Source organism: Vombatus ursinus, unplaced genomic scaffold, assembly GCF_900497805.2.
Source record: "Vombatus ursinus unplaced genomic scaffold, bare-nosed wombat genome assembly UNPS02013931.1, whole genome shotgun sequence".
Lineage (NCBI taxonomy): Eukaryota > Metazoa > Chordata > Mammalia > Diprotodontia > Vombatidae > Vombatus > Vombatus ursinus.
Genome location: NW_020953709.1, coordinates 1,749,759 through 1,771,915, shown reverse-complemented (window position 1 = coordinate 1,771,915; position 22,157 = coordinate 1,749,759). Strand labels below are relative to the sequence as shown.

General features: G+C 49.9%; 1 protein-coding gene across 1 annotated transcript in view; it reads left to right on the top strand.

Moving 5' to 3' along the window:
- Positions 1-21,554, top strand: part of CD5 (CD5 molecule) — a 37,970-nt gene extending 16,416 nt beyond the window's left edge. The window contains exons 2-11 of the mRNA XM_027858791.1: positions 660-698; positions 1,502-1,777; positions 2,831-2,893; positions 4,731-5,066; positions 8,040-8,321; positions 10,035-10,160; positions 12,128-12,181; positions 12,801-12,920; positions 16,169-16,260; positions 19,461-21,554. Of these exons, the coding sequence (XP_027714592.1) occupies positions 660-698; positions 1,502-1,777; positions 2,831-2,893; positions 4,731-5,066; positions 8,040-8,321; positions 10,035-10,160; positions 12,128-12,181; positions 12,801-12,920; positions 16,169-16,257 (1,385 nt within the window). The 3' untranslated portion in view covers positions 16,258-16,260; positions 19,461-21,554. The remainder of the gene's footprint in view (positions 1-659; positions 699-1,501; positions 1,778-2,830; positions 2,894-4,730; positions 5,067-8,039; positions 8,322-10,034; positions 10,161-12,127; positions 12,182-12,800; positions 12,921-16,168; positions 16,261-19,460) is intronic.
- The last annotated feature ends 603 nt before the right edge of the window (positions 21,555-22,157 follow it).

Here is a 22,157-nt window from a genome sequence, read left to right as displayed (position 1 = left end):
CTCTCTCTCTCTCTCTCTCTCTCTCTCTCTCTCTCTCTCTCTCTCTCCACACACACACACACACACACACACACACTCACCATGTACTCGTAAGACCGACTCTGCCCGTCAGGCCTGGGGCCTGGGGCCTGGGGCCGGCAGAGGCTTTCATGCCATCTAGCCAATTCCATCCTGGGCCGTTAGAATGAGGGATGGGATGTGAGGACTTCGGAATCTCTTCCAGCTCCAGAATTGAGGTCCTATAAATAAAGGTTTATGAAGCACCTACTAGGTGCCAGGCACTGTTCTAGGTGCTCAAGGTACAAAGACAAAAGTGGAACCATCTCTGCCCTCAAAGGGCTTACATTGTCCTCAGAAGTGCCTCACCTGAGGTCCTTTGTAGTGGAATCCCAGACCCTGTTCGGATACTTCAGCACAAAGTTCCGTCCCTTGCTGAGCACCTGTTTCTCCATCTGTAAAGTGAGGAGCTTGGATCAGATGATTCCCTCTCCAAGATTACCCACACACCCACACAGTCAGTGCCAGGGAACTCACTACCTCCTGAAGCAGCTCATTCTACTCTGGGACATCCTGAGTATCAGGAAATGCTTGGGAAGGGTTTTTTTGGTGGTTGCGTCTGCCTCTCTCCTCACTCTCTGACTCTGGTCTCTTCTCCGCAGTGTCTTCCTGTCATGGAGGACCACAGCAGATCCCCTCAGGTGAGTAGCGTGGGGATTTGTAGTCACGAGAAATGTACAATCTTGGAAGGAGCCACATCCCCCCACTGTGCCAAAACTGTCCTATGACACCCACGCGTCTACACCCATACCTTTGAGATACTCAGAAGCTCAGGTCTGTGCACACGTTCACACTGTGCATGCACACACACGCACACACACCGACATAAATACTAGAGTATTTATTATACAGAAGTCTCCTAACTGCACTCATATGTTCACACTGCATGGGGGAGGGAACACAATCCTTTTTTTTTCCCCATGAGACGTCTCTATGCAGTATATTGGAAAAACCCTGGTGTTCTGACTAGAGGGCTGCCCCTCTCCGGGCCTCAGTTTCCCCATCTGTAAAATGTGGGGCCTGGCCCAGAGGATGTCCAACTCTGAAATCCCATGATGTCCTAGTGGGAAGACCTGGCTCTGGCATTTCCCAGCTGTGTGAGATTGGACGTGAGCCTTCCTGTCTCTGGGTCTCTCAGGATCCTCACTTGTAGTATGGGGTGAGAACATTCGTCCCTCCCACTTCCCAGGGCTCTTGGCCCATTCTAAGGAGACATATTTGTCTATTATTTAAAACCTCTTAGGATTTAGCATAAGAAGGGACCTGAGGCCCAGAGAAAGGAAGCAGCCAGCCCAGGTTCCTATAAAGCACAGATTTAGGGGTGGAAGGGACCTTTGAGGGTATCTACGCTAAGCCTCTCACCTCCAGGAGCCAGAACTGGGGGGGCTGCAGAGCCCAGGGATTCTCCAGGTCTCACCTTCTCTCCTCTTCTGCTCTTCCCTAGGGTCCCACAGGGAGTCGACCGGCGCTAGCCCCCTGTGTCAGGTACAGCTGGAGGTCACAATCAATAATACGAAGAGTAGTTTGTGCCTGGTGGACCTGCGTGGGCAGACTCTGACTGAGCTGTCCGGAAGGCTGGGCTTGCAGGCTGGTCCCATCTCTGGCCCCATCTCTGACCCCTCCAGGGCAGTCAAGGAGCTGGCCTGCTCTTTCCGCTATCTCTTCGATCCCCACAAGCGCACAAATGTCTCCTCTCCGAAGCTGCACGTGCTCTGCCAAGGTGAGTCCTCAAGACGCGCCCCGGGGTGCTCTCTGAGCCCCTTCCCTGGGGGGAGAACCATGGCCTCCCAAATGTGAGAGTGGCCACCTCATTCAGCCTGTAGAAAAGAGGGATCCCCCTAGAACCCACCCCCCTGAGCCTCTGTTGGAAGCCTGTGGGAAATGGGGGCACACCAGCAGGGAACCCTGAGACAGAGAGATCCCTGCAGAGCACTCTGGGCCACCACCGACCCAGGATGTTTGGATCCGAGGGAGCAGTGTGAGGTGGGGAGACCTGAACCCAAGTCCTGATTCTGACTTTCAATTTGTTTTTGCATCGTTTTCTGTTGTATCTGACTTTTATTTATTTATTTATTCATTTATTTATTTTTAGTTTTCACCATTCACTTCCGTAAGATTTTGAGTTCTAAATTTTCTGCCCTCCTTCCCCTTCCCCCTCCCTAAGACGGTGTGCAATCTGATATGGGCCACATACAATCGCATGTACGTGTACATGTGCATGGACAATCACATTAAACATATTTCCACATTAGTCACGTTGTAAAGAAGAATTAGACCCAAAGGGGAAAACCCTGAGAAGAATGTGTGGAGGCCCAGTGAAAGGCCAGTTTGGCCAAATGTGTATAGTATAAGAAAGGGGGGAATATACAGTAAATTACAGTTTGTCCAGGAAGTCATGCTAGCCCGGTGGGACCTGTCAAAGGCTTCTGCTTCCCTGATGGGGCCCTCATGGGCCAGGACCAGGGAAGGGCTTCTGGGGATGGGGCACTCTTCCTCACATGAAATCCAGTCTCAGTGCCATGGGAAGCATCCTCCCATAAGGAGCATCTGCAGGGGGGAGGGAGGAGAAAGGACCTATTTGTCCATCATCTTTAGAGTGAAGGGCTGTGAGTGAATGTGGGTACAGCAGAAGAAGCTCAGCCCTTCCTTGGCTCTGCCTGTCAGCACACAATCTCTACAGCCCTCCCTGCTGCCTGAGTCTCTGTGCCTGCCGGGCCTGGGGCCAGGGTCTCGGTTCATCGTGTTGTTCATCCAAGATTTCCTCTCCTTTCAGAAGCGGCTGCCAAAGTGCCTCTGCCCACCCCACGGCCCACTGTGACCTCACCCAAGCCCACTGGTAAGAACACTCCAGTCCTCTGTCAGGCCAGCCAGGTTCCCAGGGCAGAATGAGAATTCCAACCCTGGGACTGGGAGGATTGATTTCTGGTGGGTGGCCCCTCCTTGTCTTCTCCCGGACCATGGGCAGCAATGTTACTACCCCTATTCCAGGTAGCTTCATTTGCCTCTCACTGAAAGCGTAAGTGTGTGTATGTGGGGGGGGGGGGGGTGCAGCAGCTAGGTGGTGCAGTGGATAGAGTCAGGAGGACCTGAGTTCAAATCCAGCATCACACACTTGACACGTACTAGCTGTGTGAGCCTGGGCAAGTCACTTAGCCCCAACTGCCTCGCCAAAAAATGAGAGAGAAAGACAGAGAGACAGAGACAGAGAAAGGGAGAGAGAAAGAAAGAAAGAAAGAAAGAGAAAGAAAGAAAGAGAAAGAAAGAAAAAGAAAGAAAGAAAGAAAAAGAAAGAGAGAGAGAGAGAAAGAAAGAAAGAAAGAAAGAAAGAAAGAAAGAAAGAAAGAAAGAAAGAAAGAAAGAGAAAGAAAGCAAGCATATGTGGGCACTGGATTTGAGAGTTAGCCAGTCTGGGTTGGAGTCTTGGCAATGCCCCTGAATTCAGCTTTGTGACTTTGGGCAAGAGCCTGCAATCCCTGAGCCTCTGTTTCCCCTGTTGTTAGTAGAGCACATGGAACCAGATAATTACAGGGCTGTTGTCAAGCTCACATGGGGAATGCATATACAGCGTCTTAGACTGAAAAGGTCATGTTTGAATTCTGGATGGGACAGAGGGAGCTCTACCTCCGATGGGCAGCTGAAAAGGCAGGAAGAACGAGGCATGAATCCCAAGTCTGCCATCCAACCGTTGTGACCTTTGACGAGTCTCTTACCTTCTCAGGACCTCAGCTCCCTCCTTTGTGAAATGAGCAGTTTGAACTGCTCTGAGGCCTCTAAGGTCTCCCCCCCCCCAAGGTCCCATGACTCATCCATCCTGGGCACCACCCACTTCCACCTTTGCTGTTTTGAGCAAGAACAGAGAGAGGCTTATTTTGGCTGTCCTTCAACATTGGTGGAGGTACTTCTAGAAAGGGGCCACACTCTGGGGACCTTTGAGCTTTTGTTCTTCTAGAGAATCAGGGCATGGGGCACCTTCACCCCCGTGAGGCACAACAGAACCGTCACTAGGAATTGATGAACCTGGGGCAAGAACTATGAGTCCTAATGCAGGAGAAGGAAAAGGAAGCAAAGACCCCAGGGTGTTGCCTAAAGATTTCCCTGTGTGTTATGGGGGAGGGAGGGTGGTAATCTCACCTCAGTTTCCCATCTTCCTATTTTGAGGAACTGTTCTTGCCAAGGAGGAGCTAAGCTCAGTTGTTTCTAGCCCACTGAAAGAACATCACACGTTAGTCCACCCACTCTGACCTAAGCTCCCTGGAGCATTGACCTGCTTGGGTCCCCCTCTCCTCTCCCAATCCTACTCTGCCTCGCACTGACAGGGCAGCCTTAGAATAGTGGAGGGGACCGACAGAGTGGAGATCAGTGGTGATCAGTGGTAGAGGGGAGAAGGTGGATAAACAGAGGCAATACAGAATGACTGGCCTCGGTGAAGGATAGGAGGCTCCAGAAGTTCATCATTAGGTCCTCACAGCCGAAGCCTTGGTTAAATGTTTGAGAATTCCAGCCGGGAACCTGCCACTAAATTCCATCTGCCAGCCTTGGCTACCCCATCTGGGAGATGGACTCCTCGATCTCTCTGCCCTATCTCAGCCTGAGAAAGGATGTTTCTACCCCTTCGTCTGGCCCTTCATCTCTCCTTTCCCCGTGTTTGGTTTCCTCCCTCATCTTCCTCCCAGGCCCTCCGAGGTTCCTGCTGGTGGAGGGGAAGGAGAAACTGCGATGCGCAGGAGTGGTTGAGTTCTACAGGGGCAGTGTCGGGGGGAGCATCTGTTACGAACAGAGGACCTGGACCAAAGCCCTGGGCGACGAGATCTGCCAGGCCCTGAACTGCGGCACCTTCCTGAGCCATCTGCACCCACCGGCAGAGAAGGCAGACCCAGGGAGTCCCGAGGGGCTCAAACCTCTGCCGATCCTCTGGGCGGTCGGGGATGCTCAGGGAGCCCCCGTGGACCAGGTCTTCACCAAGCAGAAGAGCTGTCCAGGAAACCAAACCATTTCCATCGTCTGCTCTGGTGAGTGGCCCCTCCCCGCATCAGCTTCCTCTTCAGAGAAATGAACGCATCGGTCTTGGATGGTCTCTAAATTTCCTTCTGACTTTAAAGTTCTTCCATTCATCCAGTCGTTACTAAGCACCTACTGTATGCAGAGCCCAGGGCAAAAGGACGTATAGGAGCTCACAACCTAGCAAGGAGCTAAGAAACCAAAATACAGAATTATTACGATATCACACGATGCTCAAAAGGCACAAACCAAATGCTATATGAAATCCGAGGAGGGGAAAGCCTTCAAGAGCAGGAAAGACTTGGGGCGGAGGATGACTGAAGTGGGTTAAAAGCTAAACAGGCAGCAGGCAGAGTGGGAGGGAGGACATTCCAAGTGGCGAACAGCATGGATGAAAGGGCAGAGGCAAGAGGGCAAACTGGGGCCCGGGGGCCAAGCGTAGGACAGTTTGGCCGGAGCGGGGCCAATCTCGGCTCGATGTTTCACGACTCCAGACTGCGTGGGCTTGTGGGAGGAGTGGCGCATGGGGAGTCTGAGGACCTGGGTTTAAAGCCAGTTTGATGTTTCGGCTCATAGGGACATAGAGTGAAAGCTGGAAGGAACCTCAGACGACATTAAACCAATCGCTTCATCTTCTGTGCTTAAACTTTCTGTTTTATTGATGTATTTTGTCTTTATGTTATAAACACTTACAGATTCTTCTCACTTCCTGAGAGGTCTCTTATAACAAAGTAAAACAATGACCTCATCTGAAAGTGAATGAAACATTTCACATCTGTGGCACTCCCACCCCTCTATTTTAATTGTTTTTTTTTTTTAATTAACAGATATCTACCTTCTCTCCCACCCCCTATTCCATTAAAAAAGAAAAGAAAAAAACAAATTTCTTGTAACAAATATGCATAATCAAATTCATATATATAATGGGTATCATATTTCTTGCCTTCTGAATAGGTTGGGGAGGGAATAAAGAAATATAGTGATACAGATAGAGGGGATAGAGAGAATTTGGAATTGAAAATAAAAATTTAAATTAAGAAAAACCAAATGTGCATAGTCAAGAGAAACAAATTCCCCTAGTGTCTATACACAAAAATACATATGTCTCATTCTACACCCTAAATCCCTCACCTCTATGTAATGGTGGCATGTTTCATCACTGGTCTTCTGGAATTATGGATGGGTGTTGTATTGATCAGAGTTCTCACAGCTTTCAAAGTTGTTTGCCTTTACAATGCTATTGTCATATAACTATTTCTCTTGGTTCTGTTCATTTCAGTATTCATCAGTTTATAAAGATCCTCAAAATTATTCATTTTTATAATATTGATGTTATAATATAAATTGTCCTGGTTCTTCTCACTTCACTCTGCATCAGTTCATAGAAGTCTTTCCATGTCTCTTTGAAATCATCTATTTTCTGCTTTCTTACAGCACAATTTTACTTCCTCACATTCAGATACCACAATTTATTCAGCCATTACTCAGTTAATAGGCATCCTCTTAGTTTTCAGTATTTTTGCCATTTCTCTCTCTCTCTCTCTCTCTCTCTCTCACACACACACACACACACACACACACACACACACACACACACCTGCTATATTTATATACATTTATCAGAAAGGACTTTTCCCTCTTTCTTTGGCTTCTCTTGGATACATGCCTAACACTGGTATAGCTGGATCATAGGGCAGGCATTGTTCAATAACTTTTTGTGTATAATTCCACATTGTCTTCCGGAATGGTCATACTCATTCATAGGTCCACCAACAATGCACCAATGTGCCTGTTTTGCCACAGCCCCTCTGTCATTTCTTATTTTCCTTTTTTGGTCACCTTTACCACTCAGATGGCCATGAGTTGGAATCTCAGAATTGCTTTAATCTGCATTTCTCTAATTAGTAGTGGAGAATTTTTTCATATGGCTATATATAGCTTAGATATCTTCCTTGTTCATATGAACTGCCTGTTCATATCCATTTATCAATTGGAAAATGGCTCTTTTTCTTATAAATTCATATCAATTCCTCATATATTTTAGAAATTATACCATTATCAGAGAAAATTGCTTCAAATATTTTCCCCCAGTTAATTGTTTCCCTTTTAATCTTAGATTTATTTGCACAAAAACTTTTTAATTTTATAGAATCAAATTTCTCCATTTTATCTTCTATGACTCTCTCTATTCCTTGTTTGGTCCTGGACTTTTCTCTTACTCATAGATCTGAGAGGTAGTTTTTTTCCATGTTTCTCTAATCTGTTGACATGTGACCTTTTATATCTAGATCAAGTTCCCATTTAGGGTTTATCTTGGTAGACAAGATGTGAGCTGTTGGTCCTTTTAATACAAATATAACATGTACAATATTGATGTAGGAAGGGAAACCAAGGCCTGGACAGATGGTGGTCACAGAGGCAGTAAATGTGTGTCCTCAGTCCCACTGACTCCAGAGCCAGTGATCTCTCCTCAGTAGTACACTGCCTCTATTGGTGGAGATGCTGGAGTGGAGGACAAACAGGAAAAGATACTGGGGTGGAGGAGGACTGAAGGGTGGACATGCTAATTGAGAAGGAACCCTGGGGCACTGGCCCTAGAGTCAGGAGGACCTGAGTTCAAAACCAGCCTCAGACAATTATTAGCTGTGTGAGCCTGGGCAAGTCATTTAACCCTGATTGCCAGAGAGAGAGAGAGAATGATAGGGGTAGAAGGTACTTCAGAGGCTGTAGACCTGTGGAAGGAAGCCAATCAGACAGATAGACCTCACCATTCGGGGGGGGGGCCCTTCGTCTTTGTGAAGCTACCATCTCCTTGACATGGGATGAGCAAACTGAGCTGAAGAACTAGGGTGTGGCAGGATGGGCTGGGGGACGGGGACAGGCTGGATGGCACAGGGCTGGGGCTCCAGACCACTCCTTACCAAAAGACAGCCAGCCATGATTCTTCCTTCACTCTCTCTCCTCCCCAACTCCCTTCATTTCAGATTTCCAGCCAAAGGTGAAAAGCAGACTGAAGGGCAGAAGTAGTCCCTGCAAGGGCATCGTAGAGGTGTACTTTGAGGGTCAGTGGAAAGTCTTGTGTGGAAAAAAAAAGAACTGGGAAGAGGTGTGCGAGGAGCAGCACTGTGGGAGTCTCATCTCCGAGGAAGTATTTCAAAAATCACCATCTGACACATCCAGCAAGCTCTACTGCCCTCATGGGAACCTCTCCCATTGCTACACATTTGGTGAAGGAGACCCGTCCTGCAAAGGCACGATGATTGAGTGTAAGCTGCAAACCAACCGTTCCCTGAGGGTGGTGCTTGTCTGGTCTTTCTCTTGGGGAAAGGGGGAGGGGACAGCTTTTCAAGATAGGGCGACTGAGGCAACCAGTCCCCGGAGAAGGGAACAAGGAAGTCAGCATGGATTAAGCGCATCCTATGTGCCAGGCTCCGTGTTAGACTCTAGGGACACAGACAAAAAACAAATGAGACAATCCCGGTTCTCAAAGGGCATTGAGCTAAAGAGATTGGTACCTTAAGGGCAGATCATATAGAAGCTAAGGCAACAAGAGTCCATGAATAGATAACAGATAAGAATTTGACAGATAGAAAGATAAATGTCAAAATGAAAAAAATTATATAATTATATCAATGGATCCAGGAAAAGTCTTCAACAAAATGCAGTAGCAATTTACACTTAAAAAACAGCCAACAACACTAAAAAGCACAAGAATAAAAGGATCTTTCCTTATTGGGATCAAAAGTACCTAAAGGCAAGAACCAGCATCATTTTCAATGAACAAACAATAAAAGTTTTTCCAATAAAATCCGGGGTAAACCAAGGATGTCCGTTATCTGCACCATTATTTGATATAGTGTTGGAAATGCTTGCCGCATCAATAAAACAAAAAAAGATATTAGGGGAATAACTACAGACAAAGAAGAGAATAAATTGTCTATTTGCAGATGTCACAATGGTTGACAATGGTAGAGCACCCCAAAGATTCAATAGAAAATTAATTGAAACAATAGCTTTAGTAAAGTAGCAGAATAAAATAATAAACTTACAGAAGTCACGAGCCTTTCTTTATTTTAATAAAAAGAAAAAATAGGATGAAGATAGGAGGAGAAATTGCATTCAGTATAACTACAAAGTGTGTGAAAATATTTGGGTGTTAACCAGCTGAGACATACTCAGGACTTATATAATACAACTACACACACTCTTTACAAGTATAAATAATTGACAGGTGGGTGGTAGGCAAATAGATTAAAATCTCCAACAAAAGATGGGGAGCAGATACATGAGAAAAGACAAGCAACAGATGACAGATGTACACCTAGCACATAATAAATAACAGGTTATTTGTGCTCAGTGGATGTAGACACATTAGATACCCTTTTCATTGCACCTGTGAGTTATGGGGTGTGAGAAACTCCAGCAGGTTCTCTTGGGAACCCCCAACCAGTTTGAGGGAATGAGGAGTCACTGGATTTGATGACACGTTGTCTTACTGCTGATGTCTCAGGAGCAGAGACACTAGTAATTTGGTACCCAGGACGAATTTCTCCAGGGACAAACAGTGGGAGTGAAAGATGAGAACTCAAGGGGGGGACCTCAGACCTCAGGACACAGGAGCTCCTGAGAGGAGATCCCAGGACACCTTCCACGGCAAGAGAGACATGAGCCCCCCAGATACCAGTTCCTGTGGACGGTGACAGCTGAGGTATCCCCCCCGCCCAAGAGGGAGCTGGGTGGAGAACACTTGAGGTATAGCTTGCGAAGAGGAGGAAACATCTCTATCTGGTAGCTTCCTGTTTTAACAAATTTTTCATGCCAAGTCCTAAACTCAGTTGTTTCTGTCTACCAGAGGAGTGCGAAGGTAGAATATCCTCTAAATTTCAGCTCCCTGGGACAAAGACCCGTTTGCCCTGCCCTAGTTAGAACTCTCCTTAATGAGGTCAAGATTCCACACTAACACCATTGTCTTTTCTCAGGCCAGGACCCAAATGCCGGAGGGCCTGGGGCAGGGACTGTGATGAGCATCATTCTGACCTTCATCCTCATGGCAATCCTTCTAGTGACATGTGGGCCTGTAGCCTACAAGAAACTAGAGAAGAAATGTAAGTAGCGGATTCCCTAATCCCACACAGCTTCCTTCTCCTGTCTCTCTGGAACAATCTCCCTTTTCTCCCATTCTCCTGCCTCTGTCTTTTTTTCACTCTTTGTTCTGGGCTCCGGTCGGTAACAAGTTCTATGTGTGTATGTGGTGTGTGTGTGTGTATGTGTGTGTGTGTGTGTGAGAGAGAGAGAGAGAGAGAAAGAGAGAGAGAGAGAGAGAGAGAGAATGAGAGAAAAACAGGAAGAGAGAAAGAAAAACGAAGAGATGGAGAGAAACACTGAAACTAAGACAGAGACAGACTGAGACTGAAACAGACAAGAAACGGAGACACAAACAGTGAGACAGAGAGAGACAGGCAGACAGACGGAGAGAATAAGAGAAAAACAGGAAGAGAGAAAGAAAAACAGGGAGAGAGAGAATGAGAGAAAAATAGGGAGAGAGAAAGAAAAACAGAGAAAGAGAAATGAAGGAGAGAGACTGAAGCTGAGACAGAGTTACAGAGACTGAGACTGAAACAGAGACAGGAAACAGAGACAGAAACAGTGAGACAGAGAGACAGAGAGACAGAGAGAGACAGACTGAATTTAAGATAGAGAGACTGAGACTGAAACAGGGACAAGAAACAGTGAGACAGAGAGGGACAAATCTTGAGAGAATCATGACCCCTTTTCCAGCTTTCACTTTTCTCACCTGCCCAGTGGATGGGATTGGACTGAATGACCTCTAAGGTCCCTTCTCTTTAAGCCTCAGTTTCCTTCTCTGTAAGATGACGGGAATGGACTTGATCTAGAGTCCCCATCAGGTGCTGGGTTTCTGTGAAAAGCCTCCCGTGCTCAACAGCCCAGCATCCAGCCCTTGAGAAGAGCTCCTGGCCTCGTCAGTCGGTCGATCAGCTGAGAAGCATTTATTTAGCACCTATTATGTGCCGGGCACTGTGCTAGGCAGTAGGGCCCCAAAGAAAGTGGACAAGCCAGTCCCTGCCCTTAAGGGCTCCCGGCCTAATGCCCCCTGCCAATCGCCCGGGACACACCATCTCTAGAGCAGAGGCCATCCCAGAGAGGAGGCACTGGGAGGGGGAGCACAGGCCGGCCTTCTGCGGAAGGTGAGGTTTGAGACTCAAAGGAAGTCAAGGCAGCCAGGAGGCAGAGGCAGGGATGGCACTCTAGGCGTGGGGCACAGCTAGGGAAAAGGTGTGGAGGAGGGAGAGGGCGCCTTGGGCTGGGAGCAGCAGGAAGGCCACCTGGCCTGACCTGTAGATTGCAAAGGCTGTGAAGGGCTTTAGATGCCCAGCAGGGTTTTCTGTTTGGTCCTGGGGGTAGGAAGGGGCTGTTGTCCTTCACTGAGTGCAGGAGGGGACAACAGCAGACACGCACTTGGGGACGATGGCTCTGGAGTGGGGAGAGGTTCAAGGCAGGAGAGGAGGGTGTGCATGGGGGCTTGCACGGGGCTCTGCTGGGAGGCCCAACAATTAAGGGGCTCTTTCTGGGGTGGGCACGTGTGTGGATCTGATATCACACGCTGAGGGACGAGGTGGTGCAGACAGGAGAGCCTGAGGCCACGAGGCAGGGGAGGGGCACCCCAGCCCAGGGAGGGGTGGCAACAGGGGAGGAGTCCCATCCACTGCTGACTCCCAGAGATGCCGCTTATAAATGGGAGTACGGGACCCATGTTAGAAGCAGAAGGGACTAGGAGATCGGACAGTCCAGCCCCTCATTTTACACACGGGGACACTGAGGCACACAGGGGAAGTGACTTGTCCAAGGTCACAGAGTCAGCATCCGAACCCGGCCCCTCAGACTCCAGATCCAGTCTTTTTTTCTTTCTGTCCCAGAGAACAAGGCACAATCACACTGATCTCCCTCTTCTGTGCAGGGAGAATCCCACGGCAAGGCCAGGAGCGGAAGCCAGGCTTCCTGGGCTCCAGCCTGGCCGCCAGCCCCTAACCATTTATTTCTCTCTGTTGCACAGTCCGTCAGAAGAAGCAGCGCCAGTGGATTGGTCCAACGGGAGTGAACCAGAACGGTATGGGGACCCTTCTGGGGCAGTTCCCCCTGCACAGAAAGGACCCAGCAGCCTGGAACGGGATTCCCACAGAGGAGGAGGAGGGAGGGCTGGTCCAAGCAGCTGCCCCATCCCTCCCGTGCCTGCCACCGCTGTATTCGGCGGAGGCTTTCTCACCCTCAGAGAAAGAGGCGTTGGAGGCTTCCTGGCTAGACACATGGTTAAGTGACCTGTAGCTCTTGAGGCCTCAGAGACCAAGGAGTCACCACCACTGCCCCTTATCTTTTCTCTGCTACGGCTTTGGCTCCAGGCCTCCAGCAGACCCCAGCATCAGGCAGGGGAGACTGAGGTCAGCTCTGGATCTAGAAATGGTCCCAGCCGCCCAGCTGGTGAAAGTTGTTAAGGTTCTACTAAGTGCTTGCTAAGATTCTGCCTCCTGACCCGGGGTCCTGGCTTTCCCGACTGCTTTGCTCCCCTCGGCTGAACGGCCTCCATCCAAAGTCGGTGTGGGAATTAGGCTTTTCCTAAATTCTGGAGCAGTACAGACATGAAGGGTGGGGAGTGCCCTGAGGGAGCCCAAGAAGGGCTCCCTAGGAGGGGTAAGTAGAGGCCCTAACTTTTCCTTTCTGTGCTCATCCAGTGTCTTTCCATCGCAACCACACCGTGACTATCCGATCCCAAGTCGAGAACCCTGGAGCCTCAAATGTGGAGAATGAGTACAGCCAACCTCCCAGGCATTCCCGCCTCTCGGCTTATCCAGGTAAGGGAGAGCAGGATTCCGAGTTCCTAGGAATAGCACTAGCCAGGGATGGAATCGTCCCCGCGAGAAATCCCCAAGTGGACCGAATGTCCAGGGGAAGACGTTGTCTTAAGCATGATCACCAGGGCTTGAAACCTCAACAGGTGGTCCTCGTGTCTGCCTTTCAACAACCCTAGTGAGATGAGTGGCTGCAGGTGTTAACGTCCTCAGCTTGCAAATAAGGAAACTGAGGCTCAGAGAGGAAGGGGAAGGAGCCTGTCCAGCGTCACATAGCTAGCAAGGACTGGATGTGGGATTTATTACCAGGTCTCTTGGACTTTCACCAATATAGGGTTCTGTTTTATTTTGTGTATCTGATAGGATTTTGTTTTCCTTTCAGTTTCGGGGAGGGAGGACAGGAGGGCTAGGGATGGGATTACCAATTTTTTTTTAAAGGAATTTTTTTTAATGGAAAGAAGAGAACAGCTCAAAGATCAGGACAGTTTTGAAAATAGCATGTTGAATTTATTATGTACTTTAAAAGAAAAGCAAGGGATTTCTAATGGATTCCCAGCTTTACTTACCAAGAAAAGAATTTAATATCGCCTCAGAAAAAAATAATCTGTATAGAAGAGAGAATCCCAATTGATGTACAGTTCTTTTTTGTTGTTGTTGTTGTACTTTGCGTATGGAAATGCTCATTTACTTGGGGTTTGTTAAAAAATGCTTTTAAGTGAATAAAACCGGGTCTCCTAGGATTCCAGATCTAGAACAGGCCAGGAACTTAGACAGTATCTGTCTAGCGTCAGCCCCTCATTTTACCGAGGAGGAAAGGGAAATGTAAAGAGGTTTGCCCAGGGTGATAGAACTAGTCAGTTTTAGGGGCAGGAATGGAACTCATGTCTTCCCGATTCTAAGCCCAGCCCTTCAGCCACATTCCACCTCATACCCAACTCTAACAAAGAGGGCCCTGGGGGGGAGGGTGGCACATATATCACCTCCTCCCTCCACCCGCCCCGCACCCACGCTGACATCCGCACAGTGCCAGAGAACACTTGGTGGAGCGTTTGTGCCCGACCTGTGGCAGAGCCGTCTGAGCTCTCATCAGCCCGGTCGGACATGCCGTCCTTTGATGTGGTTTTGGTCCTCTTCCAGCCCAAAGGAGAACATCTGGGGTAAGGTGGGGTACAGAGCAGGCACTGCCACTAACATCGAGGAGCCCCCAGGGGGACAGAGGCCCGAGCTGCCCCCAGAGAGACAACCCCGCTCCCACTCGCATGCGGTAATGCGTCCTGAGGCCATTAATTCAAGCATTACCATGACCAGGACAGCAGGGCTCAGCTGCTCCTGTGACCCCGGGCTGGCCCTGAGTGCACCGTGGTGCTCTGGCCTCCGTCTCCTGTGCCCCATTCCAGACACTTAGGAAGGCGCCTCGAGTCTCCCGGACCAGGAGGGGACCACTTAGGAGCTGCAGGAGTGACAGACATACTGGTCCTTCACCTCCCGGTCACATAAACCCCGGGGGCAGGAGCATGGCTGAGCGTCTTTCAGTCACACTCCACCCTGAGGACGTGGCCACCACAGGTCCACACGACAGTGACTCCAAACCCCTTCATTTTACACATAAGGATACTGAGGCGGGGTGGGGGTGGGGTTGTGACTCACTCAGGCAGGGAATAAGTGGCAGACTTGAACTCAGATCACTGGACTCCAAGCCCAGCTCTCTTTCCACTGTACCACAGGCCTCTAGCTCTCAACAGTGCTTCCGAACATTCTGCGACTGCTCTGCGGGGGCTAATTCTTAGACCTCTGATATACCAGGGAGGTAACTCCTGGAAGGCCGGCCCTCCTTGCCTTGGAGTCCCTAACTTCTTCAACATGCAGTTCCAATACATCACCTCTCCATCCTCCTCAAATTAGCAGTGGATATCTAGCTGCCCCCTCCTCTCCTATAATGTAATCTTCTTGGGGAAAAGGATTATTTTTAAAATTTTTGTCTTTTCACCTCCAGCTCCTAAAATAATTCCTTGCATGTAATAGGTGCTTAATGAATGCTTGCTGGGTCAAACTGGAGTTTAAACTGAGTATAAATGTGTATAGGTACAAATTATTCTCAAAAAATGGAGAAAGAAAGCACTCTACTAGACTCTTTTTATGAAGCAAATATAAGCTCTAACACCTAAACCAAGGAAGGATAAAGCAGAGAAGGAAAACTATAGAGCAACAAAAATGTTCACGAAAATCCTGGTAAATAGACTATTTTATGCTGCGGGCGGGGGCGGGGGTGGTGGTGGTGGTGTGCATTGGAGCCAGGATTGAACAGTGGGGACTCTGGATGCCCACACCACCACTTGCTTCTCTCCTCCAGCCCTCATCTTTTCTCATCCCCAGAGCCTCTTTGTACCCACCACTGCCCATTTCTAGATGTTTGGGCAGATATCTGGGAAACAATGTTCAGATCTCTCCCTCCTTCTCTCTTCACCTCACACTCCCAAAATTGTGATGGATTTGGGAGGCCATTTGGAAATAAAAATTGTGTGCTAAGTAAAAAAAACAAAACAAAACCGTATATCACTTTACCCTGTTCTCGTTGAAGAAGACAAAAGGCTTCTCTTTCTAAGAAAAGGTCCTTTAAAATTAACAAAGTATTTCCCTAAGAGTAGCCCTGTGAGGTGGGTAGCGTGCAAATTATTCTCCTCATTTTCGAGATGAGGAAACTGAGACCCCAAGATAGGAAATGTCTTGCCCAGAGTCATTAGGGTCATAAGTGGCAAAGCCAGGAGTTGAACGCAGATCTGAATCCAAGCCCCCTTTCACTAAAACACACCCGTCTTGCCTTAAAGAAAGGATTTTTGTCCACACCTAAGTTCTAAGATTGGCAGCTAGGTGGCGCCACAGTGCACAGAGTGCTGGGCCTGAAGTCAGGAAGATTCACTTTCTCTGGTTCAAATCTGGCCTCAGACACTTACTAGCTGTGTGACCCTGAGCAAGTCACTTAACCCTGCTTGCCTCAGTTTCCTCATCTGTAAAATGAACTGGAGAAGAAAATGGCAAAGTACTCCAGTATCTCTGCCAAGAAAACCCCAAATGGGGTCAGGAAAAGTTGGACATGACTGAAAGCAGCTGTACACAACAACCAGTTGGCCAGAGACGGCCACCTCTCCCAACTGCTCTGGGCTGTGGGCGGACCAAGAGCGTGGCCTGGGGGTCCCCCACAAGCTCTGCCCTCTCTAAGTCCCTGAGAAGCCGTGTCTCTTTTCTGTCTCCAGCTCTGGAAGGAGCACTGAACCGGTCTTCCAACCCGCCAGACAACTCCTCTGACAGCGACTACGACCTGCATGGGGCCCAGAGGCTGTGACAGGTGAGTCCAGCTCCAGTCCGATTTCCCAGGGGGCTGAGGAGCCCAGCTTTGCTCTCCTGCCAGCCCAGGGAGCCTGGCATCATGGCAGACACAGGGTGACAAGTCAACCAGCATTTATTAAGCGCCTGCTGGGGGCCAGGAACCATGCAACCCATTAGGGAGTAGGCTGTGCTCTCCAGGAGCTGCCCATCTGATGAGAGAGGCAATACGGTGCCAGCTGTGTGTGGACCAGAACCACCCAGGATAAACTGGGGGAAGGCATGAGCAGGAAGGAGGCCGGGAAAGGCTTCTCTGAAAAGGTGGGATTTTAGCTGGGACTAAGGCAATGAGGAGCCACAGCTCCCGGAGGGCTAGACGTGGCTCTCTGCCGTGAAATGGCCCCCATAGAGAAAGCGGTTTCACCGATGATGAATCATGCAAACGTGGGAAAGAACTGGGCTGGGGACTCAGAGGCCTTGGATTGCGATCCTGCTTCTGGTACTTACCACTGGGAGACCTCAGGGAAGTCACTTCACCTCCCTGGGCCTCAGTTTCCTCATCTGTAAAATGACAGGATTGGCCTGGACAGCTTCTGAGGGCCCTTCCAACTCTCCTTGATCTATATCCGATAGCTTACGTGTCTACGGAGGGGGCAGATGTTGGAGGTGATAATAATAACGACTGATGAGGCTATGCCACTTTAGGGTTTGCAAAGCCCCTGATATCACCAGCTGGTCTGGGCACCAGCCTGGCTACGTGCAGAGATGGCCACCTGGTGGGTTTCTTTGCTTTGATAAGGTTTTCAGGTTTTCAGAGCTTTTTATGGGCATCTTAGTTGAGTCTCACTACAAACCTGTGGGGTGAAGGTCCATTGTTATCCCCATTTTATAGACGCGGAGGTGCAGTGACTTGCCCAGGGTCACACAGAGCTGGCACTCAAACCTTTTCTCCTTGATCCTTTCTCCAAGTCCAGTGCTTTTTCTACCCCATCTTGACTCTCAAGGGGGAAGGGACTTATTTGCTCAAGGTCACAAATGCCAGTATCGGAGATAGGATTTTAAAGCAGGTCTCGTTGGGTCAAACATTCTTGCCACAACGCCACGCTGTCTTCCAAGAAGGAAGCTGCTGAGAACAAAGAGCTATGGGAGAGAATCATTACCGCCATCGCCATCCTACGCTAGAGGCCTAGCAGGCCCTGGGAACCCCTGGCTGTGAATGGGCCCCTGAAGTGCCTCATGCTAGGTTCTTTCCACTTTGAAACGCCCCCGCCTCTGAGGGCCGTTGCAGCAAGGGTTTAACAGATGGTGACCAAGGAACGCTGGACCTGAGCAGGCAACTACTGCCCTCAGGACCCTGAAGCGTGGCCCCTGGGATGGCTTCATAAGAACTCTCTAGGCCCAGGCATCTACGGGGCAGTAGTAGAAGCAGCCCCGACCCCAGAGCCAGGGGGACAGGGGCTCACAGCCTGCCTCATCTGTGCACATGACTCCAGGCCAGGCATTTCCCCCCTCCTGGCCTCAGTCTCCTAATCTGAGCAATGTTCCAATTTCTACCCAATTGTTTTGAAAAGTCTGCTTTTTTCATGACTCTATTTCTGGAAATTGTATCCCAGCTATCCTCTTCTGCTCCCATCTCCCCTCTCCTCCATAGCAGGGGCAGAGACATGTGGACCAGATTGTAGGCTCACAAGGCTGGGAACCAAAGGGACCTTGAAGGTCCAGCTGTCCCATTTTACAGATGAGGAAACAGAGGCTCAGAAGGAGAGGTAACTTGGCCATTGCCACAGGCAGCAGAGGGCAGATCAGGTTCCAGATACAGCATTTCTTCTATACTGAATGACTAGATCCAAAGGAGCGCTGATCAGCCACAGCAGGGGACAGAGGGTGTCCCCAAGGTCTCAGGGCATCTTAGGGACTTAAAAGTGCCCTGAGGCTCTGCTTGACTGTAAATGCATCCGAGGGAGGCCTTCAGTGCAAATCCCAGCTCTCCCAGTGACTACCTGTGGGACCCACAGAATCTGAGAGAGAGAGGGCATCTCAGCGGCCTCCTAGACCCTCTCGTCCACCTGACAAGGGACAGCCAGGCTCGGTGACTGCCCATAGAGAATCACGCACCGGGCCGTTTCGCTGTCAGTCAGTTCTCAATGTTAGGAAGCTGATCTCGCCTCTTTGCCACTCAGGATGACAGATTCAGAACTGGAAGGGACCTGAGAGCCATCGGCCCCAACGCTCTCAGATAGGACAGTGCCCGTGGCACTGCTGGTCAGGGGCTGAGCTGCATTTGAACTCAGGTCTTCCTGACTCCAAATCCAGCTCCTGTCCACTGTGCCACCTAGTGGCGCTCACTCCCCGCTCCTCGTTTGGCCCTCTAGAGCGGGACAGAACAAGCGCAGGGCCCCTTCCACATCGCATCCCAGCCCCTAGGTCTCCTCTTCTCCACTCACCCTCCCTCGATACTCCAACAAGTCTCCTGTGGCGTGGGCTTATGGCCCTTTACCATCCTGACCCCCGAGCTCGTACATCCTCCAGCTTATGAAGGTACCTCCTACAACGTGGCTCCCGGAGCTAAATGGAACCCTCCAGACCCGGTCCGAGCAGGGTGGAGTATGAGGGTCTCTCACCTCCTCATCCCCAGAAGTGATGCCAAGCGACTCCCATGGGGCTTGCACTCCGCTAAAGACAGGCCCAGACAGTGTTTCAGACAAACCATTACCTGATGCCTCCTCCAACTCGGACTTGGCGTGAAACTTCATTTGTTTCATCCCTGTGTCCGAATCCCTTGTTTTACAGAAGAGGAAACTGAGAGCCAGCGAGCTGACGTGACCAGTCTAGTGTCACACAGGTAGGGAGTAGCACAACCAGGATTCAGACTTGGGTCCTCCGTCTCCAAAGTCACTGCACCAAGATGGCGGCACCCCTTCCCCCAACCAACGATCTATGCAAATAGAGGAAATTTGTGCCTCAGAGAAGGTTTGGTCTAGATGCCCCCAGAGGACCCTTCCAGCCCTGAGGTTACGGGGTCCTGTGGGGGCTGAAGGAGATAGCTTCAGAAGGCCCCGAGGGGGTACTCAGCCGAGGGATTGCCCCCAACCTGAGGCTCCATCATTCCCCTTGGGCTGGTTGTCATTGACTCTATCTTGCTTTCAGCTCACACCTGGACTCTCCAGTTGAAGGAAATGATGCAGGTTTTCCCGTTTCATGCCTTGTTTTCTTCTTGCCCAGGCTGAACTGTGAATAAGCCGAGTGTCTCCCGGCAGGAGACGCATCTTCCTGAGAACCTTCTGCACTCATCACCTTGACATGATTTCCTGATTTTACTTCCAACTGTGAAGGGGCAGAAGCAAGGTCGCCACTACCATGTCTCATTGCCCACGCCCACCCGCAGGAGCAGCTCCACCCCTACCCGCTCCCCGCCCCCAAACCCAATCCGGGGAAACCCTCCCCTCCCCACAACTCCAGCAGCCCTTCCCAACCTTTTCATTTACGTGAAACGCAGGACCCTGTCTAGAGAATGCAGGAAAAGGCCAAGCCCAAGGTACACCTGGACCCCTCCAGACACGCAGGGCCAGGGGCTCCCAGAGCCACACCCCATACCACAGGGCCCACAGCTGTCTCCTGACCCACCTGCGCCCCGAGGCCAGTGTCACTGAAAAGGGGCTGCCTTCCCTGCTCACCGCCCCAACTCTGATGAAGAACAGGGAAGAATTCACACTGGTATCTCTGGATGAGAATGATTTTTTAATGTTTTGTGTAAATAATGCTTTCTATACAACCTGAGAAGTCTGAACATTCCCTGAGATTTGATTTCAGAGATCCCGAGACAAGAAGGGATGCAGATGTGAGCACAGAGAAAACCAGGCATGTTTGCCGTGTGTATGTGTGTACTCACATATATGTGCACATGTGGGTGTGTGTATGTATCTGTGTCTGAGAGACAGAGACAGCGACAGTGAGACACAGTGAGACAGAGAGGGCCAGAAACTAGCCCCAGACATTCACCCCAGAGGTCATCCGGTCCTCCCCCAGGCCAATGAGCTAACTGCTCCTTCCTCTCATGAGATCTCAGGGCAGTGGGTGACAACTGTCAGCCTCACACAGGATGAAAGCCCGCACAGGGCCAGGCATGTGACAGATGCTCAGCCGAGGTAAGCTGTCATCTTGCTTCCAACAATGGTTGCAAAGCACCGGCCCTGGTTTGGGAACCGAACCTACCGGCACAAAATGGTGGGCCTTGCTCATGGGTCACTAGAGCGTAGGTCAGCAGCCTAAAGTTGTAATGCCTCATCTGGCCAGACTGGTCTGCTCTTTAGGCCTTCATATCCGTACCCTCACTCTCACGGCCCTGGAGCTTGTCTGATGGCAGAAGGCTGGCCTCCTCAAGCCCCTCCCTGGGTCCATTTTTGCCCAAGTGCGTATGGACATTCTTGGATCTTTCCCATGCAAAGAAAACTCATCTAGTCCATTAGCTGGCATCTCTAGCCCTCACATTCTCAGTAAAGTGCCAACCAAACCTTAATTATTATTAAAAGTCTAAATTATCAGAAAAGTAGAGCCTTGGGCACTGAGCTCTCCCACCGCTGGATTATTTTTCCAGCCTCCGGAACAGTGAAAGGGGCATAGCTTTTATGAAATTCCAAGTGACGTCACCACTACTCAACAAGCGTCTCATTAATAAAACTCACAGTAAAAGCAAGCCACAGAAAGGAGCTCCCTGGAGTCGATGCTCAGGAAGCAGGACGACGCCACACACACAAAAGGGCATGATTAAGATCAAAGCAGAACGGGATGCCTGAGCTCAGAAGCACCTTAGGGCCCCTTTCTCCCAACCTCCTTATCCTACGGGCGGCAAAAACAAGGCTTGGAGACGTTGACTTAAGAGACAGACCGAGTATCTTGAGATAGTTCTTGGTCAGTCACACTTTGCCCCTCCTGGAAGGAGACGGTAAATCCCCATTACCCGAGGCTTATGTGACTGCACCGCTGAAAATGGAGCTGAGGTGGCTTCTGCATTGGCCGGAGTCCCTCATCCCAGACGGCCCAGTTTCTCTTCACTAAGTTAGATATCTCTTTGATTTTCCAGGGCTGGCTGACTATGCTATGCCTCGCTCAGCTCTGTAGCAAGAGCCCTGGCATGGTAGGGTGTGCCCAAGATGTCTCCAGGAGCGAGTGGGCATCAGAGAGGTGCACGTGAGTGACGGGGTAGGGATCGTGCGAATGTATATGATTTGTGAGGGCATAAGGAAGGGAAACAGGAGTGAGCTGACACGTAAAGTGAGATGCTCTAACAAGTGTCCAAATAAAATCCTTTCCTTAGAAGTTAGTATGTAAATATTTTATAAAAACGGCCCACTCTGGTACCAACACAAAGACCAACTAATTCTGCTTCCCGAGGGGACCTCCAAAGCAGTCCTCTGTTCCATCCCCCGGGGGTCTGGCCAGTTTTATGTCTGCCCACCCCGAGGAGCCTGCAAATGTCCCATAGAAGCTTATTATGACGAGAAACGTGGCCAAGTCTGCCGGCCTTTAGCTGCACTTCTCATCATAATGAGCCTGGAAGACGGTGCTTTTGCAGGGAGGCATCTGGAAATCTGTTTAGCCTCTCCAACTTTCCTCCGGTCTCAATCAAGGGGTCAGCTTCCGCCCTCACTTACCACTGGCGTGGGGCTCTTTGAATGCTCCCGCTACTAACCGGTTATTGAGAAATAGCACGCTCATCTCTTCGTTGTCTCTCAGAGTATCACTGATCGCCCACGTGTCGCTGGGCCGGTGACATCCTGGGATCAGCAAGGGCCTTGGGAGTCAACGAAGAGTTCAAACGCAGCTTCTAATTTACTGCAAGACCGGGGCCTTCTCTCTGAACCTCTGTTTCCTTATCTACGAGGTGGGGGAGGGTGACTCGATGACATTTGGGGTCCCTTA